Source organism: Toxorhynchites rutilus, chromosome 3, assembly GCF_029784135.1.
Source record: "Toxorhynchites rutilus septentrionalis strain SRP chromosome 3, ASM2978413v1, whole genome shotgun sequence".
NCBI lineage: Eukaryota > Metazoa > Arthropoda > Insecta > Diptera > Culicidae > Toxorhynchites > Toxorhynchites rutilus.
This window is the reverse complement of record NC_073746.1, coordinates 222,189,012-222,212,704: the sequence shown is the minus strand read 5'-3', so window position 1 is coordinate 222,212,704 and position 23,693 is coordinate 222,189,012. Positions and strand designations below refer to the sequence as shown.

The window sequence follows — 23,693 nt, the reverse complement described above, 5'->3', positions numbered from 1 at the left end:
TGTAGTTGTAGGATCTTTTTTTTTGCGTAGTTTCAGGTGCTGCCGAGTACGGTTCAGTTGTTTTGAAGGGACGGATCATTTCGGCACGATCGCTCCGCTTTTGTTGCTTTGCTGGACATCAATTCGACACCAGAGCACGTGTTGGGTGTTTTGAGAAAGCGATTGGCTACATATTTGTTGCTGAAAGTTGCTCAGACGACGTCGATTTATTCAAATTTGAACCCAATATGGATTAGCAGCAAGTGATTGGTAGAGAGCACAAAGGAAGAAAAATGAAAAAAAGGATTGTGTTGTGTGTTCAAAAAGCAGAAAATGGCCGCTAAGGAATGAAAAGTCTCACACACGTATTTATTTGTGGCAGAGCAATGGTCAGCTTATCTTATCAGTAATGTGAACAGTGCGAATCGGGAGCGATTAGTTGTTGTATTAAAAATTCAGTTGAAACAAAGTCTGGTGACAATGTCAAGAATTGGTAGCAATATGTAACTAGAATTTTTAAAAATAGAACTGAAAGTGTATATGCGGAAATAAAGCTACCTTTTGTGAGAATTGAAACGATAGAGGAGGAAATATTACCAGTGAATGAACACATACTGCTATATTAAGCACTTCTAAGTATATAATCGGAAGCAAATAAGAACAACACTATCACATCGTGATACTGAGAAGACGTGAAAAAAAATCAACCCCAATAGCTGCTGCTCACACAGTTACTAAATGTTTGTGTACAGCTAATTTGCCGTAGCGCCGCAAATTTGATCTAATCAGAAAAACAGAGAGTGACTGAGAGAAACTCTGTCATCGTACAACAGGCGGTAGTGAGCCAGTTTCTCGCGCTAAGCTGTAACGTCATGACTCGGTGTTATTAGACTCCGCCAAGGACGATGTGATATACGAATATTTGACGATTATTAACAACAATAATAAAAGTCGCAGAGGTTTCGGAATGTGAGGTTTTTGGAAACGATAGAGGAGATCATACACATACACGTACACATACAAGCACATAAACACACAAACACTTCAAGCAATAAAACATTTGGTAAATACTTTAATATGGAACCATATCTATCATGAAATGTGGCATCATTGCATGAATGCCCGATTATGAAACAGCTGAGAATGTTATCTTAGGTCGTCGAGTCGGGACAAACGGTATCGCTAATGTGTACTGAGTCGAATCAATGCTTCGTTTTGGTTCCATTAGGCGTTTATGATCGCAGATCGTAATAATGACGGTATACTCTCAAACAGAATAAAGTTGATTCTGCTCCAAAATGCAAAATGGTATGAAAACTAATATGCATAAAAAATATAAAACCCGTATTGACCCATTCTATCATCGTTGGCAGATGTGATTCTCCTTATGAAAGCATATTGTAGAAGATACCGAATATGCTTCATCTTAGTCTTTGTTTGTTTATTGTCTAGAAATGTAAGACATAAACCTGTTACAAATTTCAATCCTAGGAAAATCTTAAGCATTAGCATTTGCTGAAAATCAATCTTATATTTTCATTTAGATAATCAGTATTATGATGGCACAATAAGCATTATGAATGTTTTGAATATTTCCTGATAGATGCATTCAAGTTTCTTAGAAAATGCTATTCTAGAGTTCAAAGATTGTTTTAAAAGTTTGAAGCATGAACACAAAATATGTGAAGAAATGAAGCAAGTAATAGAGGCGAATGAACTTCAAAGTTTAAAGCCTATTAAAAACAAAGAAAGAAAGAAAGCAAGTAATACAGATACACTCACCGAGTAACGACGCGAGACAAGACACAACACTTATTCAGGGTGTCGACTTCCTTGAAAATCAGGGAAATTCAGAAAATTCAAACAATGTCAGGAAAAACCAGGAAATATCAGAGAATTTCGTCACCAATCTGGAAATAATGAAATTCCGCCAATTAGAATTCTGGTTATTGCAGTAATTAGAAAGTCAATGATACCAAATGGTTGTATTTGACTAGTTTGACTCTCTGTAGGTTTTCAGTATGTGTTGTTTGCTTTTGCCTGTAGGTGAACTTAGTCCTTCTGAAGGGTAAACAGCGCAAAAGTCCTTTTACATCCGCGCTATTTTTACTGGCATTTGGCATCAGTATCTGCAGTTCAGCTTCAACCGATTTCCTTCCTTTTCTTCTTCGAAAATTATTGATAAATTCATGCTTAAAAAGATGAGATTCTGTAGTGTCTGGAAACAGTTATGCGTCACAAATCACTCCGCACTGCTGAATAAGACATGGTTGTATTGAGAAGAATGTTTCATGACAGCCAGAAAACTGAGCTTTATGTTGATGTTTGGCTTGATGAAACTTTGTAAGCGATACATTGTCGTTGGTTTCGACGTGTCTTTGGACAAGACTACAAAGGGGCTACATATATATATCTGTATGCCCGATTTTGGGATGATGAAGAGAAAGATTTGGTAAATCATTACATGACGGCAGTTGGGCAGTTTTCTCAAGCATCAGAGATCAACTTGCAGCTTTTGAAGAAGGGCTGGGAATTATGTATTTGAACAAACTTCTTGTGTCGATGGGTGGTTTAAACGTGAATTGGTCATATTACACGAGCTGCAACAGGTCTTTCAAAAAAGAGAAGAAAAACTTTTAAATTTGGGTAGCTTCGGATTGCATATTTTACACGGTTCATGGATGGATGAAAAAAAACTCGTCAAAATTTTACGACAGACAAATCTTTAAATTTCGTCCGATATGCGAAGCACTGGTTTACGGAACTTTCTACCAAAGATGGTCTTTTGTTTCTCGTGTGGAAACCCAAACTTTGAGAGTGCTTTTCCGTTAATAGCGAATGTTTTTTTTATAAAACCATGTGGGAGGAAACGGAAACGGCTATGGGAAGCAGAAGCGAAATCTCTGGAGATAAAACGAAGAAAATTTTAAAAATCACACAGAAGGATTGGAAAGATTGCGGGATAAAACATTTCGGTAAAATCGTAACAGTTTCATGAAATTGATCCGAATCAAAATGAAAATGTCTTATTCTGTACTAGTACTTAAGACTCCTTCAAGATAACTTTGAACTGTATTAGTAAATCCTTTTTCTATCTTTTACAACACTTCTCAGTCGTCGTTTAACTTAATAAAATTAATTGTTTAAGATAACTAAATCTTTTAGAAACCTCAGGTACATTACTATTTGAGAATTTGATTACTTGTCTACATTTGGAATTTTTCTGAAAAACTACTGGAAAATCAGGGAAATCAGGGATTCGGATTTTCAGTCGACACCCTGTTATTGTTCTTACAATTCAAACGGATTGAAATTCATCTTAGTTGCTGACTTGTTTTGTAGTGTGTGTCGCTACAGTTAGAACATTTTTTTTTATTTTCCATGACTGTTGTATGCTTATACATACTATAAAATATATACTGAGAATTTGTAACTTTGAATCTTTCCGCTGATAATTTTTCAATCTTTTTAAGTTGGGATCAAAACCGTTGAAGCTGCTTCTGAAGTTTATTTAGTTCGTCTTCTACTAGCATGTGTGTATTACTTATCAGCCCACCCTCGTACTTTACATTTTATACTGCGTTTCATAACTATAGAAACACTTCATTTTTCTGATTTTCCAGAGATATGTAAAAGTCGGTTGAAATGAAGTATATAGTGTAGAATACAATAACTATCTTCATTTATAAGACTGGCCATTCGAGCTTTATTGTTGTGTTCCAGGCGCGAAACATTAAAAAAACTAAAATTCCAGTGTTTCATAACTATAGAACCAGATGGAAAAACTTTCACTTTTTTGCAAAGTTAAAAATTTCACAATGAATTCCAATAAGTTTTTAGTTCGTAGGTTCTCTTTTTCTTCTTCTTCTTCTTCTTAAATGGCACTAACGTTCCTAGAGGAACTTCGCCGTCTCAACGTAGTATTACTTGCGTCATTTTTACTAGTACTTAGTTGAGATTTCTATGCCGGATAACACGCCTTGAATGTATTCTGAGTGGCAAGCTCTAGAATACGCGTGACCACAGTGCAAGACGGAGGAAATTTCTTCGACGAAAAATTCCCTTGTCAAGAACGGGAATCGAACCCGAACCTCCGGCATGTTAGGTGTGACACTAACCACTCGGTCACGGGAGCACATAATTTTTAGTTCTCAACCAGTTCAAATAACCCATTTGGGGTGGTTTCAACCAAGCCGCGCCATTTTGTAGTGTGTATCTCGTTCTACGCAGAGTATACTGCACGTTTAAGCTCTTCAAATCACTCATACTGCTTGTAATTATTCGTACGATCACTCATCATGAGTTCTTGACAAGGTTTCGATCTGGTGAACAAGCTGACCAGCTGAAGCCCCTTCTCATTAAACTATGCCACGTCTTTCCGGATTGTATGAATTGATGCCGAATTACCAAAATGCAAAAACAGAAGTAAATATTTCAGTATTACTTCATTGCACTTCTGACTGTGCATTCGTATTGATGAAAAGCTATCTGAACCAGGCCATTTTGAAAATATTTTCCTCTTATACTTGTTAACGGTACGGTGTTAACGGTTTTTCGTCGAGTTGCTTGTAGCATCATTATTGTACCGCTGCACTCTTCTTATTCACATCAGGTGAGTATATTTGAGATGCCAGATAACATATACTTCTACTTATCAAAATCAATGTCTGTTTGAAGCCCCAATCGAGAATTATTTTTCTGCCGATTGAGCCGATGTGTTTTATAAGAGAGGAATAATGAAATTGGCTTCAAAATTGCAACAGGCTATCAAGCAAAATGGTGCAAAACGTCTCGTTGGGTAGGGAGTAAAAGGTGCCTCAAACCGAATCATCAGTTCTATGGAAAATTTTGCGTAGGGTACCAAATAAGAAATTTTGGGAATATTTTGGATCGCTATATGGTTCACTAGGATCTATGGTGAAAAACGTACTTTCTATTTTTTTATCATTATAGATAGCTTCGATTTGAAAAAAATACTGCAAATGCATCTTACTACAGTGTATCGAAAAATATCGTCAGATTTTTTTTTCATCGAAAATATTTTGTTTTGGCATTTGGAAATTTTGGAATTTTTTTTTTTTATTTTGAGATCCAATCTCATTTGTATTTAAATGTGTTTCTACGCCTTTTTCGAATATGTGTGGTTTTTTTTCTGAATTTTAAGAACATTGCGCGGAGCAAAAAATACATTGCACGGTACAAAAATATCTTTCTATTTTTCATTTTATCATTTTATTGTATCCGTGATTTTAAAGGGCCTGACAGGGTTCTGAAAATTCTGAAAATTTACGCATCAGGGATCCAAAAAAAATGTCAGAATTTCTTATTGTGTACATTTTTTTTCATTTGCTGATGATTTGGTTTGGGGGCATTTTTTACTACCTTAACTTACCTTGCAACGTTAACCACAAAGAAAATGGGAGAAATGGGTGTATCTGACCGATAGGTGCAGGTCATCGCTTAATATGGAACACTTAATAAATCATCATAACCTGTTTCAATGTTCACCCGAAAGGACCCACATGGTTTCGACATTTCAAGGATGGAAATTTTAAATTTTTATTTCCCTCAAAGATGAGTAATTTTTTCGAGATGGAATTCTAAAAATGCTCGACTGCTTTTTTACGGTGAACGAAAGAAAGAAGGAAACAATTCAGGAACTTGTATTTTCTGGTGAGAACATCCCGAGCGCTGTTCATCGAGTCTGCTATGTGCGGAGCAAAATGGAACGGTTTGGTGAAACAGACTTGTGATGTGTTCATTTGCGGGAAATCCCGTCGCAAAAACGAACATTTTTCGCCTATGAGACATCCATCTGCAATTTGCGGAAACCTTCGAGATGAAAACAAAACAATTGGGTGGTGCCTTGTTTGTGCCCCGGCTACAATGTACGATCAATCTTTTCATACGCGACCTATATTTGTGTGATGTGCTTAAAATAAAAGCAAAACTGTCAGCATCCTGTTTCAATCATTTCCTCACCAATTTTCTCAGACTCAAGTTTTTCTTTTGTTCGTCGCGAAGCGCATGTCAGAGAGATTCGAACCATATGTTTGTTCGGTTACAGCTGACGGAGAAAAATTTTGATTGGATTGCATTTTCCGAGTCAAAACACAACGAAAGTGCTTCGCTCGGGCTAGGGAACCAGAAAAACAGATGAAGGAATCCATTAAGAGCAACACAGCCGCATGGCAAATGCACGTGTTTACTTTCATGAAAATGTTGGTGTAGAGCTGCCATACAATGGGTCTGTAGGACTCTCTTCTACGCCTTCAACGTTTCGCGTGCACGTTCGCAATGATGAAGTTCAAGGTTTTCCTCGTGCATGTATTGTTTGTATATCTCATGTATTGTTTTCCTCACACTTAACACCATCACTGTCGAGTTTGCGTATTGAGTTAGCAGCGATTTTAACAATTATTTTTCCTTGTTTTATTTTCAGAGCATAACATAAAAGTCGAACGATTACTGGAGAACACCAATAGAATCTCGGATATGAGTGGTACCGGCAACGCTCACAGTAAAAACAGTGGGAATACTGGCCTGTCTAGCGTTCCGGATTTCTATGTACATTCCAGCTTGAGTAGCGTCAATAATATTAAGCAGGAGTCTGCCTCGCCCAGTCCGTCCCCGTGCACAATTTCCATGATGGACGCGTTAAGTAACAATCCCATTCTGACAACCGCCTCAGTACCAATTCCTTCGCGCAACGCAAATCAACGGTCGATGATTACGGATCTTTCGGAATATATTTTTGACATTGAACAATCTCAGTCTCCACAAACGCTGCAAGATATTAGCTTTATATCATCGGGCGCCCATTCCAACTTTAGTGCATCGACTCCAGTGGATACAATCTTTGCTCTGCAGAATATTTCCGAAAGTGGGTTCGTAAGCGACAGCATTCAACTCGGTACCATCAATGTCAGCAGCTTTGGAGGAACAGAAATATGGAGTACTGACACGTTTGGCCAAATTATATCTCCCTCGTCAACGGTTTCTTCTGTGACCAACATTGACGGTCAACAGGGTCAATTTCATATGGATGAAGACGATATCTATCAGCTGGGAAAGGATGAACTCATAAGTGACCCTACGCTGGGGGATATTTTCGCAACCGACCTGCTTCACGAGGATCTAATGTTATTGAACCCTTCATTGAGTCACCCATCATCGAATCTTAGCGGTGACAGTGGAAGTGGAAGTGCAATCCATCTATCACCTAGTGTGCCCCAACAAATTTTGCGATCAAATGCAAACGCAAACTCCAACAACAATATGATGTTGAATGCCGCAAGTAATTTGCATCAAATGACAAGTGATTATTTGCTTCCTACGACATGCGAAGTCTATGATGACCACATCCAGATTTCAACATCGCCATACAATTCGAACAGTTTCAACTCACCGGCAGCGTTTTCTCCTGGTAGTCACAGTTCTAGTCCGTCCTTGGGTTTCACGCAAACACAGACGCCTCCGCCACAGAATAGGCTTCAACAGAAAATACAGTTGAACGTTCTGAACAACAACAATCACATGGGTAAAACTGAACAGAAGGAAAAGGCCAATCCCCAGGGCGTGTCCAATAACAATAGTCATACCAGTGGCAATACGGGACAGGTACAGTACAACCCGAAATATTCGACTCTGCAGCAGCTGTTGATGAGCAACACAGGAGATAGGGGAGGAATGCTACTCGGTCAATCGGTACCCGGAAACTCCTCGGTACTGATGAGTGGAACCTCACTTAGCCCTGGTGGCTTCAGTGGCCGTCGAATGTTGCACCACATGCAAGCTCAGGCTGGATCTAGTCATTCGGGAATCGGGGGTGCCGGAAGTGGTGGTGGCACAAGCGGAGGTACGATGTCGAGACTATCTTCTTCGGCGCCAACTCACGTGGGAACGGACATATTGATGTGGCAGCGTCGTGAGCCACGACCTCATTTACTCTCAACCGGTAGCTTGGCCGAGGCAGGATCGACTTCGTCACTGAGCACCGGTAGCATTCTTAGCCCGGAAGCGCCCGATTTTTCGCATGACGAAGGGTACTCCGACGATAGCGATCAGTACAAGGACTATTCCAGTGATGAAGGTGAGTTTTGTTTCGGATAAGTTCGATAATGAGAGCTACAATGGACCCGTTTTTATTTGAAAGCGCTACAGGCAAACCTTTTTTTTGTGCGGGGGATAGGAGCCGCATAAAAAAATCGTGCAAAACTTCACCAGTAGCTTTAACAAAAAATTTGAAAAAAAACCTTTTTTGTGCGGTAGATAGGGACCGCATTAAAAAAGATTCCCCAAGAAAATAACTGAAATCCACGCCGTTCACCGTTCAATTTCCTTTTGTTTCCCTGCTTTGCGATGGGACAGTTTGCCTCTTCGATTGCGCGTGGCTGTTTTGTGCTTTTAGTTGCATGTCGCACAAAACGTTTCGTGTTGCTGCTAGATATCATGTCATACAAAAACTTAGAAAAACTAAGCATTTGATGGTAGGAGGGGAATGATTTCAGAAGTGGTTAATTGAGACGAAAATATGCTCGTTTAGCACTGAAATGCATATAAACCATCGAAAAAAACTAAATGGACGATAACTTCGTCAATATGCATATTTTCATATACCGCAATTTTGTTTTTGCAGTGTGTAAAAAAACGATATTCACCGAAAATCCAGTGTCCAGCACGGCTTGGAAGTATTGAGCTTATTAAGTAATATTGAAAATAGATTTTTATCAGTGTAAGGCGCTTATTTCGTTTGTCGATAACTGCCTAGACTTACAACATAGGCTGAAAAGTCCCGAGATTTTTCAACAGATGGCGCCACAAAAAAAATTAACATGATTCATTTTGAGAGGTTCATCTGTCATTAGCTTATGTATTAAGTTTAGTGACATTTCGTTTGTTTACAAACTACAGTTGTTTAAGTGTCACTACCTGAGCATTCGTAAAGAAAATGGAAGATGGGAAATATCGTATTTTGATCAAACATTGTTTTTGATGGGAAAAACTCCTAAACAATCAATGCAGTGCGTCACGAAATGTTAGTCCGCTTCTGATCCTCCGAGGACAACAGTTTAGCGGTGGGTTAGTGAATTTAAAATGAGCCGTACAAGCAGCGCAGATGCACCTCGCTCTGGAAGACCAAAAGAGGCCTCGAATCCAGAAATCGAGAAATCTCATTTTGAACGATCGTAAAGTGAAGTACGGAAGAACCACGGTTCGGTGATTTGGTACCCTTCCTGGAAGACGTAGTTCTACGCCAAAAGTCACACGTGGTCATATCTGTAGAGTACGGTGCTTATTCAATCACATTCGTGCCATTTTTGGCCAAGAATTCGTTCACAATGATCGATCTGGTGCATTATAGTGTTATCCTTCCACAAATCTGGCCGTTTGCCAAATCTTATCGCCAGTAATTATGCGTTGGATGATCAGAATTTGACCATTCGAGTATGCCTCCAGTCACTTGATCGCGATAAAATTTTTGGAGAGGATTGGCTTTTTGGCACTAATAGTGCTGCGACTTCTCTAATGCGCTCATATTTTTCTCAACCGAAATATGGCGAACGGTCTCGTGAGATATATTTAATTCACGGGCTAGCTCTCTCAAACCCTAATGACGAATTCCGAGTATCATTCCTTTTATGTTGTCGATGTTTGAATAAGTTGAAGAGGTGAATGGTCGCCCTCTCTTCTCTTCTCTTTATCTCTTCTCGGTCTTCTTTGAATGTCTTATACCGTTCATACACTCGTGTTTTCGACATATTTGAGTCACCAAATGATTCTGCAATATTTTCAATGTTTCGGCACAAGAAATTTTGTTTGCAACACAAAATTTCACACAATACTTTGACACATAGAATTATCCATATCAAAAACCGCCGAGCAAAAAAGTGAACTTGTTTTTAGTAACGATTCATCGTCGTTTCTTTAATTTCGTTTTTGTTCTGCTGCAAATGCTTTCACTTGACGATTGAAAGTAACCTATTCATTATCATTTGAATGGGCTTTTTGTCGCTTTCAGTTTCACATGTGAAAGGACGATGACTGGTTTCAATTGAAAGTTTCATTTGATTTCATTTCTCCAAACTGGTTCTTCCCGGATCGTCTTTCAACAAAATTGGAATTGAAAGAGGCATATGAGGGCATATTAGTCTTACAACCAGCGCCCACAACTGATTACGCCTGCTAGTATACTGCACATTCTTTCACATCGTCATTTTCATTAGTTTCAGTGAATACAGTTCGAGATACAACGACATTTTCATTCCAAATAAAACACTTTCATTCGATATAAAAAGCTTTCATTTTCATTTCACGAATTGATATATTCACTTTGGTGTGAAGAATGAAAGAAATGGACGTGAAGAGAGACGAGACTGTATGAAGGTGAAGTGATCTCTTTATTGAGCGTGAAAAGAAAGTAGCACTATTTTCAGTCTGCACGAGTTTGCAGCGTATTGAAAGGCGATATGCTCATTTTTGAGTGACAATGTGTAAACTGAAGTGAAATTGTATGGCCCGGGTTGATAGCACTGCATTGTTTATGATATATCGGTTTGAGGTTGAGTTTATTATGAAATGAATTTCATGAAAATGTTTTCGAAAGTTCATGAAGACTTTTCTGGCGGAAAACGGAAGCGTACTGCTGTTTTATGGACCAATAATGTAAAAAATATGGAGGATGCAGATCGAGGCATTCATAGGCGTCGTGCACAAATTACGTAACGCTAAAAATCCGGATTTTGGACCCCTTCCGCCCCTACGTAACGCAATTTCCTGTCTCTAATACACAGAAAGTAACGCAACCTCGTTTTTTCTGTGAACATGGTAAATGTAAAGTCCTTAACGTAATATCATGTTTTTTAGAACTTATTAGAATAAAACCAAGAAACATTAAGAGTGGTTTTCATAATATGCATTGTGTAAATTAGAATAGTGTAAAATAATAATTTAAAAACTCAATTTTTATTTTCGTTCGATGAGTTCGATTGGGAAGATATTTATGAAAATCGTCTGGCAACCATCACTTGCGTTCACTCGCGACAAAACCTAAGGCCTAGGTGACATTGGCTCGGAGTATGCACGAAAATTTGATTGTACGATAACTGACAAAGAGAAACAAAGAATTTTGTTCGAAAAAGCTGACGAATTCGAACGAAGCAAGGGGGAAGCAATGTAACCACACCAATACAATTCTATGTAGTTGTTTACTTCTCACGATTGCATGCGTTTCGTGCAGTCACATTTTCATGAGAAGCTGCAGGTAGTGTCACCGCGGCCTAAGACGGCAAAACACTCCACAAACGGTTTCACCGCATTGATATCCGCATCGCATCGCGTCAGGCTATGTCAGGTCCAAGGCGTACATCCTAAGGTGAGGCCGTTTCGTCACTAAGTTGGTTTGGTTGGTTGGTTGGTGTTTACAAACAAAACACAGCAGACTTTCAAGATGGCTGAAGAGTGGTTTTAGCAAGTTGACCCACCCTAGGATTTACTTCTAGGCACCTTGGTCAGGTCCTGGCGGTTTGCATTTGAATTCCGCATTCGTGAACGAAAGAGCTTTCCCGCAAACCTAAGACAAGGGGCCTGATTGTCGAATACACTTCGCGGTGGAAACGGAATGAAACGTATCCGCGATGACAACGGTACGGCGACATCTGTATACGAGATTAGTTTCCCACTAAACTTATCATTATAATATCAAACTATCTTCAGATGAAATTTTTGTATGAGATTATTATATCACATGAAGTAAACAAAGTTTTCCACTTACATTGAATACCAGTTTGATACGAAGAAGTTTTTTTTTGTCTGTATTATAGTGATTTTCAACTCATTTGGCTGGTTCGTCACTTTTTACTTCCATTTTTGGAAGAATGTCGGGAGTGAGAATTGAACTCGTGACCTTTAGCGTGAGAGGCATGGATGTTACCACTACGCCAGATCGCCTCCACGAAGAAGTTAATTTTCATTAATGATTTTTTATTTGATAAGTGCTCATTCTGCCTGAAAACTCATTATTATCTTCGACAATTCTATTAACTCGTAAAACGTAGTTCAATGGCGTGCCGTTTATTTCGTTTCCGTCGTGAAGTGTATTCGAGAATCAGGCCCAAGACGTGACAACTGACTTCTTCCTCTTACTCTTGAACCAAGTGCTAGCAACAGTGATGCCGAACAATTCGAGATGTCAAGTTTCCAAATAAGATGAAGTTTCGGAAACTATTTTTTCACGTCCCTAACATATGTTTTCGTATCATACATTCTATGGATAATCACATTTCGATGATGTAAAGGGAAATTGTTGCGTATTTCAAATTGCATTATTCTGTTATGCTTCATCATGAAAACCGGTGTGAGAGTACATACCATGAGTACATTATGTCGAATTGTATTTTCAAATATTATTGGCAACCCTTAAGGATTGACCAATCAGCAGCTGGTCCGAAAACTGGTCCGAATCGACCCCCTACTGTCTGGTTTGTCTTAGCCGCAAACGAGCCCGCGCACGCGTCGCATCGCGTTCACTATGTCCTCGAACTAAAGGATAGACACGACTACATGTCTATGTCGATAAATCCTCGGCACATTACAGTGAAGAGAAACTACGAGCGAGTGAGAGCCATATTTCATAAGTTTTTGCCTTCCAAGCATCCTCTCTTGTTAGGCTCTCTTCATTAAACTCATATCTTCTTTCCTTGAGTTGCACTAGGTTCCCAGAGGAACTTTTGTCGTCTCTTCGCATGTATTTTTAACTGGCGTCATTTATCATTTGAGATTGCTTATGTCAAATAACGCGCCTTGAATGTATTCTTAGTGGGAAAGCTTCACGAAAAATCCTCTCTACAGAATGGGGATCAAACTCGAACCCCTGCATGATAATGTAGCGTCACACATTATCATGCCACATGAAAACTGATGTAGTGGAGGTGGGGGTAAGACGGACATGTTAAAGAAAACTTCAATTGTACCTTTGGAAACTCATGTTTTCAAAAATTTAAAACCAGTTTCTTACAATTCAATATACTGGTTTTCGAAATAACTGGCCAAATGTTTAATAAAAATGTGTTTTTCTATGTTTTTTACTGAAACATGCCGAAAAGTACATAATTTTAATCGGTGCGGGTATAATAGACATGTAGTGGGGGGATATTGACAGGTTCATAACATACGAAGCGTAGAGGTTTATCGCTCGCGAGAGGAATAATTTCACTCTCTCCCAGTGTTTGTGCGTCCAATAACTGAAATAGAACAAAACGAGAAAACAATATAAAAAAGAGTTCAATCCCTTCTTCCCTTCACTTTCCATCATGCATTGGATGTGATTATGGATATGACTGTCCGTTTCACCCCGTTAGTTACATCCACACGCGGAATCATGTTTGATTTTCGGTTTTTGTTTCTCTATTCCACTTTTGATCAGTATGCATTGTCATAGGATGGTTTAAATATTATAGAATAGCATGTAGAAGGGTTTCCCATCAACAGAAATTTGAAACTCATAATGCAACTATACAAATTAACCACCTGTCCATCATACCCCCACTGTTCGTCTTACCCGCGGCTCCCCTAATACTAATGAATAATGTTTTCATAACTGTAGAGGATAGAACTATATAACATCCTGTCATTCAAAGAATTTGAGTGTAGCAGACAGTTTCACACACTATTTTCTGTTGGATTCCTGATCACACCAGAATCCCAGGGAACGAAGATACGGACCGACTTGCAAACGAAGGAGGGAGAAGTTCCGTAAGTGTTTCGAAAGGGGAGAGCTTTCCAAACATCTTGTGTCGAAACATCCCAGAACCGACCAGTAGGAGCATTGTAGCTTGATTGAGATTTAATTTCAAAAGCAAAATAATTTTCTCATATAGTTTCGTTTTTGTCCAACTCATGGTTTTATTGAAAATTATATATATAAGCTCTGTTTCAAATTATACTATGACCCTACTATCATCTAAAATCTTATCGTGTAACATTCTCTTTTCTGTGTTTTTTTTCTAGACGATTCGGACACAGAAGACACCACCAAGGCATCAGGATCCACGTCAATCGGTAGCTCGAAATCGAAGAGGTACTTCTGGCAGTACAACGTGCAAGCCAAGGGCCCGAAGGGCCAGCGGCTGGTTATAAAAACACAAACAGAAGATCCCCACGTGTTGAACGAAGTTACTGATCCCGTCTTCAGCCCGAACTGTTCTGTGCGTGGAATCAAGGTTTGTAGAGCTCTTTTGCACCGTGTTTGCTGTCGGTGACCTGTCAGTTCTCTAGGCGCATGGGTCACCATCACGCCGTTTCGGGGATCAAATTCCAATTAAAATGTTTTCTTTCAAAAATTTTCTTAAGAACCTTCGTTTACAGCACAGTGGCAAGGCACGCAAGGGCGACGGGAACGACTTAACACCAAATCCGAAAAAGTTGCACAACATCGGCAAGGAGCTGGACAAGCTCGGCCGAGTGATCAACGATATGACTCCAGTGAGTGAGCTTCCGTTCAATGCGCGGCCCAAAACGCGCAAAGAGAAAAACAAACTTGCCTCGAGGGCGTGCCGTTTGAAGAAGAAAGCCCAGCACGAGGCCAATAAAATTAAACTGTACGGGCTTGAAACTGAGCACAGTGAGTATTGTTTGAAGTATTCTAACAATAGGCTAGCGATGCCCAAGAGGTTGCACTTCCAATATTACCTTTTTTTTTTGATTTTCCAATTATTGTATTCTAAATTCCTCTCGATAGAGAACGAATCGATGTTTGTCTTATTGCTTTTGCCTCTTTTAAATGGAGAAGCCCACCATGGTGTACCTGTATGATTACTTGTTAGGATTCTTTATCTCCGTTCTCCGTAACTCATTTTATGTTATTCCAGTATTGGGGGTTTGAATGGATTTTCCAGGCTGCCCACAATTCTAGACGCTAAGTCAATTGTCGAGATCCATTAGATCGGAATTGTTCTCCGTAGTTGATTCCATTTATTAATTTGTTCAGTGTTTCTTCTGCGATTTTGGAAATTGTACAGCGACATGAGATAGTCATATGTCTTAGCATATTTCTAAGTCAGTTTGTTCATCCTGAATCATACGTCTCGCTGACGTTATTGGAAGCCCTACGGTACACGATGAATTAATTGTTCTGCCCCTCTTCTGCCACTCTTTTGATATGTCAATCTATTGTATCATCATGAAGCTCCCCATCAGTGTAACGTTTTTATGATAGTTCTGTTCAGTTCCATGCTTAATAACGTCTGAACCATTAATCATCAAAAATTCTATTCTAACCTTGTTCATGCAAATTAGGAGAAATTATAAAGCTAGATCCAGTATTATTTATTAACACTCCGACGGGCGCAACTGAGCCGGTGGCACATCTCGAACTTTTTGGATTGTTCCGTCCTCTCAAAACGTCACCTCCACTTCCCAAATTGTTTCTTACGTATTCTTAGACGGAGTGTTAAATGCAGTTTCAGCTCAATTGGAAACTCTAGTTTCTGGTGGAAACGGTTTTTCGATCATATTTCAATTTGTTTTGCTCAATTTCGATTGCGCAGTCGAGGAAGGTAATCTCTGTCATTTTTACCGAATTTCAATGAATAAAATCCGCTTGTTGGTCTTCTACAGTTACTAGATAAAACATGGCATGATGCAACAGAAGATCGTCCTTCCTGTAAAATTATTCTTTTTGGAGTTGGCCGGTTTTGCAACTAGGCGACACAGTTGTTTTCTCGTATTTTTTGTTCCATTTGCTAAGAATCTTATTTGTATACACCGTGTCCAATATATTCTCATACAAATTCAAACTCTACAAACTTACACCAGATATTTAGATTTTATTGGTTATTGTTTTGAATGAAAGGTAATAGAAAGGTAATAGAATGTTTATCATTTACGGCATATGTTTCGGAACAACACCGCCTTCAATCTTTTTGGTACATTTTGTTCGTTTACTTTCGACATCATGTATGATCATACGAAGTAATCCAACGGGTTTGAATCTGATGAACTAGGAGGCCTTTCATCTTTGGTTGAAAAGTCGGTCAAATTTACCCGGCACAAGTTCTGAACCAGATTCACAGTATGAGAAGGCGCTTTGTCCTCTTTCCTCGCTCTGTCATTATCGTGTAATCTTTCCATGTTTGGCTTCACGACATTCTGCGCAACAATCGTTTTATAATAACGGGTCTTTCATTAACCCGTTTTATGCCAAGCGTTCGATAAATCGAACAGCAACATTGATAATATTTCATGGCTTTGGAAAGCTACCATATAGTAAGGTTTTGGTATCAAATGCTAGTTTAGTTTCTTAGCTATCATTTATTATCAATTTCATTCAATTTTGTATAACTTTATTAGGCAATAAATTCGGTTCAAATCCACTATGTGCGGAAAGTATATAACCTCACATAAAATAAGAAAAAACAAAACCTTACAAAATTCAAAATAATGTGAACTTTTTTACAGTATTACTTTGATAGAAGAACACATATTGTGATGTAGGAAAAACCATTGGATTGATCCTCCTACAGAAATAAAAATGAAGGTTTCGGCCATTTTTAGTTTGGCGATTTTTCGATTTTTTGTCACTTTCTGGAAAACGGAAGAACGGGAAAAAATAATTCTTGATTTGGGGTTTCTGTAACGCCAACAATTTAACAGTTTGGTCGTTAATTGGTTAAGGACTTTTCAACTTTTTTTTTTGACTAAAATACAGGTTTTTTGAGATATTGAGTTCTAATTTATTTTGGTTGTAGTTCAATTCCTACATTTTACCACCACAGGCCCGTTTACAGTAGTCGATCTATCAGACCCGATTCAACACTACTCGGCCACACATTTCGACCGGAATGTTACGAGTTTCGCGTTGGATGTTGTCTCTGAGCTCTTCTAAAGTTGGTGGCTTGTTGGCCTAGACCAGTGACTTGACAGCCCCAGGTAAATTTCTCGAAATTACACGTTCGCCACGAGGGGTTTTCGTGGCCACATTGGTTACGCGTTCGCTTACTTAGCGATCGACCGTGAGTTCAAAAGTTCAGCGATGGAGATCGATCCACGGTCGAATGAAGATCGATTCATTCATACAACTGCCCTGCTCTGCAAGAAACATCGGGCTGTTGTGCTATTGATATCCCAACAATAATCACATCAACTATCTCCGCTGTCCGGTCTGCTGAACAATGGAAGAACATAAAGAATAATGCGTCTAAATGGCTACTGCTGTGTAATTTAGCATAATGTAATGGAAAAGAGAAAATACTCTTATGTCTAAATGGCTGCTACTGTGTAATTTATAATTTATAGAAACCATAAACATGTACACATGTACACGATTAAAACCCGGCTCTGTAACAGCTGAAATGCTTATGAGCCTAAATAAATAAACAAATGAGATGAAAAAAACACGTTCACCAAACTTACTTTTCCATATATCCATTGTAACGTGCGTTGTGTAGCAAGTGGCACCGTCTTGTTTAAACCACATATCATTGATATTAGGATCTTCCAATTCTGATCAAAAATAATATTCTAACATGTCGCGATAGCGCTCTTCATTGACGGTAACATTGATAGTTGTTCTAGTGGAAGAAGAAATACGGTCCAACCACTCCTCTCGTGTGGTAAAAACTACACCAAACAGTATTTTTTGTGGATACAATGGTATTTCTTGAAGCCCATGTGGGTTTGCATCTGACAAATAACCCATATTTTAATTGTTTTCAAAGCCATTTCGCCTGAAATGAGCCTCATCGCTCAAAATGATTTTGTGATAAAAATCAACATTTTTCATTGCCAGATTCCAATTTTGTCTATTAAGCATTAGTACATGAAGTAAACCAATATTATGTTTACACTTCAGCTGCTTATTGCTGTGAATTAGAATTTTGAATGCCTAGTTCTTGAATGTTCTTTTTAAGTTTTTGTGTTTTTACAATCGGAGAAGTTTCGGCACTCCATATGGTCAAGTGGCTTTATTTCTTGAGGTAATTCGATCTTGTAAGAATGTAGCCCAAGATCTTTTCGAATCGTATTCACCAAGTCTAAGTCGCCATTTTTTATCTTTGCAAACCATTTCCGTGTTGTCAAAAAGCCGATTAAAAGCAAAAAGGAGCAGGTATCGGAAATGTTGATTTTTGCCTCCTGGCCAAGCCAATAATAAAAAAAATAATCAACTCAAAAATATAATTAACATAATTTTGTAGAGCAGAAATAGTTCTATCGAATGAACCCTTTGCCAAACAACAAACAAATCGTTGTAAAATTAAAAAAAATATAAAAACGCTATGAGCTTATTCCCAATGTATCGAATTTTCATCGAAAATTCTTTTTTCACTAGAGGTTCAGGTCGGCAGTGGAATAGAAACGCGAAATAGTGCTTTGGTGAGCGAGCGAGAAGATTCTACACCAGCTTCACAATTATAACTACATTGGTTTTCGTGCCGCCTATACACAGATTTGTATGTTTTTAAAGCATACAATCAATAGCTAGCAAGCTAGCAAGCATATAACTCTCAGACATTGTATCTTTCGAATAAAATGATTATCATACCACTAGTGATGTCGTTTCGATTACTAATCGAACGGTTATTGCGCAATCAGTCCATGAACAGAGACGAGATTTATCAGATTATTAAATTTGTCATTGGTTATCCATTGGCATTGGTGTTATTGTTTTTTTTTGTAGGCAGTATGCAATTTAATTAATCAGTATTCGAAAACTATTATTTTTTGTATTATTGTATTACTGTTTTTTGTAGTCAGTATGCGATTCAATTCCTGCTTGATATGGTGAAATACTCTCTACTCCATATGATATCGAGTTTTTCAATGAGAGCGCTACATTTTTTTTTTTTAAATAAAACAAAAACGTCCTGGATATCAATGAAATTCTTTATTCATGTGAAAGTACATTTGATGCCATTACGAGGGCGGTTGGATAAGTACTTAGCCTCATCGCCCGATGGTGTCAGTATCGCAAGAGAGATTACTTATTTTAAAAATCTCGAATCGTTGTGGGATCGTATATCTTTCCATTATGAAATGGCAAACTTTACTGAAGAGAAATGTCAAGAGAGCGGGAAATAATATGGCGTCGTTTGCTGACCCTATTGTATTTTGTAGCGTCCTTATTGAAATACCCGTTATATTCCATATTCTCCGGTATCGAATCCATAGTCAATGATACCGTTTGTACGCAATCTATATCGAATTATCATCGATATTCGTTATTCACTAAAGCCTCCGTTTGATCCGGTGGTTGAAAAGAAATGGGATTGAAAGAGAAGAGCATACTGCATTGGTGAACGGGCGAGAAAATTCTACACCCGCCCGTACTCCATAACTCCTTCTTCACCTGCCTTGAAAAAGACACTTCATTGTCAGACAACCGTGTCGGCTTCGACAAACATCAAACCACGTTTTTGAGATATGTCCGAGCGGGCACCGATTTATATACAGATTAGTGTGATTTCAATAGCCTGCTTTCAAAGCAATTTTTAAGCTATTGAAACATGTTTTTAAGCTATTAATTAACAATATATAACTCTTGGATATTTTATCTTTTTAATTAAGTGATTATCATACCACTCTGTTCAGCCGACAAAGAGGTATTAACGATCAAACGCTCTCGTTTTCGAAACTTTTAACTTACACCTCACTGCAGAAATAAAAGACGTAGTCCTACGTCAAAAAACTCTAAAAAATTACCTTCAAATTTTGATCAAAGAGTGAAATTTGGGAAATTGTTAAAATTTTCAGAAATATAAAAAAACTCAAAAAATTACAGTGAAAAAAATATTTTAAAAATAAAAATTCATTTTGCTTCAAAAACGAATTTTGTCCAAATTCTGAAAAAAACATGAAAAACAATCTTCCTCCAAAAGTGTCCATCTTTCGATGGATGGAGGACTAGTTGGTTAATGCATGGGCTATTCATATTTTTTTTTGAATTTATTTGGTATTTTTAAACCATTTCTACATTTGATTTTTTGAACAAAATGTTGTAGGTTTCATAGTTTGTGAAAAAACCTAAGTTGGTGAACGTTGTAGTTGTAGGATTATCAAGTAAATCTAGAAGGGGCGCCATTTAGGCACATGCGGTTATTTTTTATTTTTTTAATTTAATTTATTTTTGCAAATCCTTAAATTCATTCTTTGAAATCTCGACTGGAGCTATGCACGAAACCCCACACCTAAACAACCCGGAATTTACTATCGGATGATAATGAAAATATTATTCCTCTTTTTTTGCAGAGCGACTAATAAATGGCCTCAACTACATGAAGCAAATTCTAGTGACCAAATGTAGCCAAGGTACAACGGAAAACGCAGATGAATATAACCAAAAGCTTGATAACATTGTTAAATCTGCCACCAGTAAGTTTTCGTTTTTGTAATAACAATACCTATCATACTCACCCAATCCTTCCGTTTTTATTTTCACAGAAATAAAAATTGCCGGAAACTCAACAGAGTTTGTAAACAAAATTTTGGAGAATATCAAAGCCGGTAACAGTGTGAATCTGGATAAAGTACTGGAGGAATTCTAAGTTCAGCTGGTGAGATTTTTAACCATGAGCGATTAACAAACTGATGATTCGAATGATGAGACTGTAAGATAATACTAGGATTAGCAAGAGAGAGAGAAAGAGTATAATTTTTATTGCTTAAAACAGTAATGTTGCCCAGCCACATTGAAATGTGAACACGAACACTATACATATATCTAATCCTTTTTGTACAGTGTACTTTGAGCACAAGATGGCCATGAATAATAACACAGCAGAAAAATCAAGCCACAGCTGATATCAGGGAGCGAGAGCACTTTTTTGTAATGATTTAGTAGCCTGGAGCCAGTGAAACTGGCCGACTGAAAGTGGTGATATCTGATAGCGGTTCAACCGAGTGATAAAACTGTGAATGTGTTTGTTCCAGCTCAGGATTTTTCTGTAGATTTGATAACGAGAGACAGAGAGAGAGATAACACGGAGGAAGTGCTCTTTACAGTTTGTTGAGATTAGGCGCTCGATAAAAAAAATAATCAAGAGTGTAAAGTTGTGAGATATTTTAATCAATCTTTCCAAATCGAATGCATGGGCACAGATGACTGACCGGTATCTGATATTTAGCCAGGTTCGAGTTCATCATCTAGCTACGTGGAACGAAAAAAATATGGAACTTCTGATGATAACGTATGTACCTTATATATTTATATTATTGATTACTTCTAAGTATCCAGTTTGTATAATTATTATATTAAGAGAATATATTTTATTCAGAAAGGAGTGGTAGAGTTAAGCAAAATATGAGGAAATGTTAAAGATTTGGAGCTGGTATGAATTTACTATCGCAGCTGTTCACATTATTTCGCCCACATTATTATTATGTAGGGGTGTCCGATATATGAGCATTGTTCTAAGTATACACAATAGACTAGCACCTTTTTATTTCTTTTGCTACAGAAAAGTGAAAAAGATCGTGTTTTGTTCTGTAAATTACAGAGAGTTAATGAATAGGCGTTGCTTTTAAATTCGGGTGTATAAAAGTCGATGGATAGTTTTCACTTTTTTATTAAATGATGGTTCCAATGGCGAATAGGGAACTGTGTCAACCACGATGATGTCCATGTTTGTTTAATGCAGATGAGCGAGGTATTCGGCACAAAGAATTCATTTCAAATGAATCAGTAAATCATTGCATTTAAGACATCATGTTTGTTGAAACACTTTGCTCTTCCCCAGTTTTGTTCTATTTTTCCATTTTCTAATTTCTAGTTTGTTCTAATTTAACGACATCTGTGATTATCTTTGTTAGTGAGTGTCCTTTTTGGTTTTTCCCTTGTTAGTATTAGGAATAGGCTTTGTTTAAGAAAGGCATATTTTAGGTATTAGGAATATAAAATTTGGAAACGAGGATTGGTACTATTAAAAGTCATTGAAGTTTGAGACAGCGAACAGATATTAGACGGTTCCTAAAATTGCTTGAGTTGTTTTGAAGATAGTATGGTTATTCTTTATATAAGATTTATGCTTATTAGGATATTTCGTTCATATAGAGCCGGACTCATGTAATGGTAAGACTTGCATTTCATTGTATTTTGACCAATTGCGTGAACAATAAACCCAATTTTTGAACCCATTTTCCATACTTTTAAAATGCCATACGAGATTGAAACAGCGAAGGGAATATTTTACAGAATGTGAATATTGCACATCATATGAAGATACCTTAATGAAAATCATTTTGTAGGTACCTGTGTGAATAAAAAACAAAAAAGAATATTTAGGGGCTCGTAATTAGTTTTAATGTATACTGGAAAGTAAATCTGGTCGATACTTCTACCTCATCAAATTGACAAAATAAAAATAACACGGTAAAGATGGTACCAAATACGAAACGAAAAATTAACAAAAAAAACACTGAATGTAAATCATACAATGTTTATACCAATTTCGACAACGCAACGACAGAGTACGTGTATGAGTATGCCATAAAGAAAAAGATGTTGAACAAATATGTCTCACAAAACAAGAACGCAGCATATGAAAACACGAAATGACTCGGAATTTCTTCATTACCCAACGATTTCTGATTAACAAAGAGAAATAAAGGTTGAGCATTGCTGTATAGTACCAAAACCCATTCGTTTTCGTTCAAAACATATTTTACCTCATAAATATATCTTAACTTCTGAATGAATCAATATGGATCATTTCGCTTATTCTCATTACAATTGAACTCTATTCAAATGCAGATAATATTATGGTTCAACCAATATTCCTAAAACGAAACGTTTATATATTTCGTACAAAAATGTAATAGCTGTGCTTATAAGAAGTAAACATTAAAAATAAATAGCCTAAAAAGCTATGAAGGTGTTTTATTGCAAAAGAAAGTATAGAATAAACAGTGTCGTGGCACAATTTAGTTTTTTGCACATCGCATCCCCGCACTGGCTGAGTGGCCGAGTGGTTAGTGTCTTACATTATTATGCCGGAGGTTCAGGTTCGATTCTTGTTCTGATCGGGGGATTTTTCGTCAGAGAAATCTCCTCCGACTTGCACTGTGGTCACGCGTATTCCAGAGCTTGCCCCTCGGAATATATTCAAGGCGTGTTATTTGGCTTAAGAAATCTCAATAATATTAAGTATTAATAAATGACGCTAGTTAATGCATACGTTGAGACGGCAAAAATTCCACAGGGAACGTTAACGCCATTCAAGAAAAAGAAGATCCCCGCACTGGTTGTCAAGTTTTAGAGTTTGAGTTTTGTGAACGGATACCAGATCTCTATTCTGACAGTCAGTGCACCAGACATTTCAGCCTGGCACCGCCTCCCAGACGATTCCACGAACTTTGTGAGCAGAAGCGGCAGCCGCCAACACCCGTCGTATCGCCTCATCCCCATATTTATGTGGATACCGGGTCATTTTGGAATACCCGGAAAACTCATTCCTGGGCAGCAGCTTCCCAATCGCCCCTAACATCCGCAAATCGAACATCCACGTATTATACTCTCAAAAACTCCAAGTATCCGCCCATCGGCTCCCTTCAGCGTCCACGCTTCGTGGCCGTAAGTTACCGCCGGGAGAATCAGTGTCTATGGAGCGCGAACTTTGTGCGGAGTTTTATGCTACAGGACCTCAACTGGCTACACAATCCGTAAAGGGTCCTGCCAATATCCACCTTTTTACCTCGCGGTTCACATCATTACTATACGAATGTGG

General features: G+C 38.0%; 1 protein-coding gene across 7 annotated transcripts in view; it reads left to right on the top strand.

Moving 5' to 3' along the window:
* The window catches only part of LOC129776189 (protein CREBRF homolog), a 39,780-nt gene extending 17,176 nt beyond the window's left edge, over positions 1-22,604 (top strand). For 2 of the 7 annotated variants that reach the window (XM_055781677.1, XM_055781681.1), the window contains exons 2-6: positions 6,422-8,071; positions 13,987-14,198; positions 14,329-14,599; positions 20,221-20,343; positions 20,413-22,604. In XM_055781677.1, the coding sequence (XP_055637652.1) occupies positions 6,475-8,071; positions 13,987-14,198; positions 14,329-14,599; positions 20,221-20,343; positions 20,413-20,516 (2,307 nt within the window). In that variant the 5' untranslated portion in view covers positions 6,422-6,474 and the 3' untranslated portion in view covers positions 20,517-22,604. Of the gene's footprint in view, positions 1-8; positions 1,043-1,070; positions 1,288-1,336; positions 4,592-6,421; positions 8,072-13,986; positions 14,199-14,328; positions 14,600-20,220; positions 20,344-20,412 lie in introns of those variants that run through there. The other 5 variants (XM_055781678.1, XM_055781680.1, XM_055781676.1 and 2 more) reach the window with 5 other exon arrangements.
* The last annotated feature ends 1,089 nt before the right edge of the window (positions 22,605-23,693 follow it).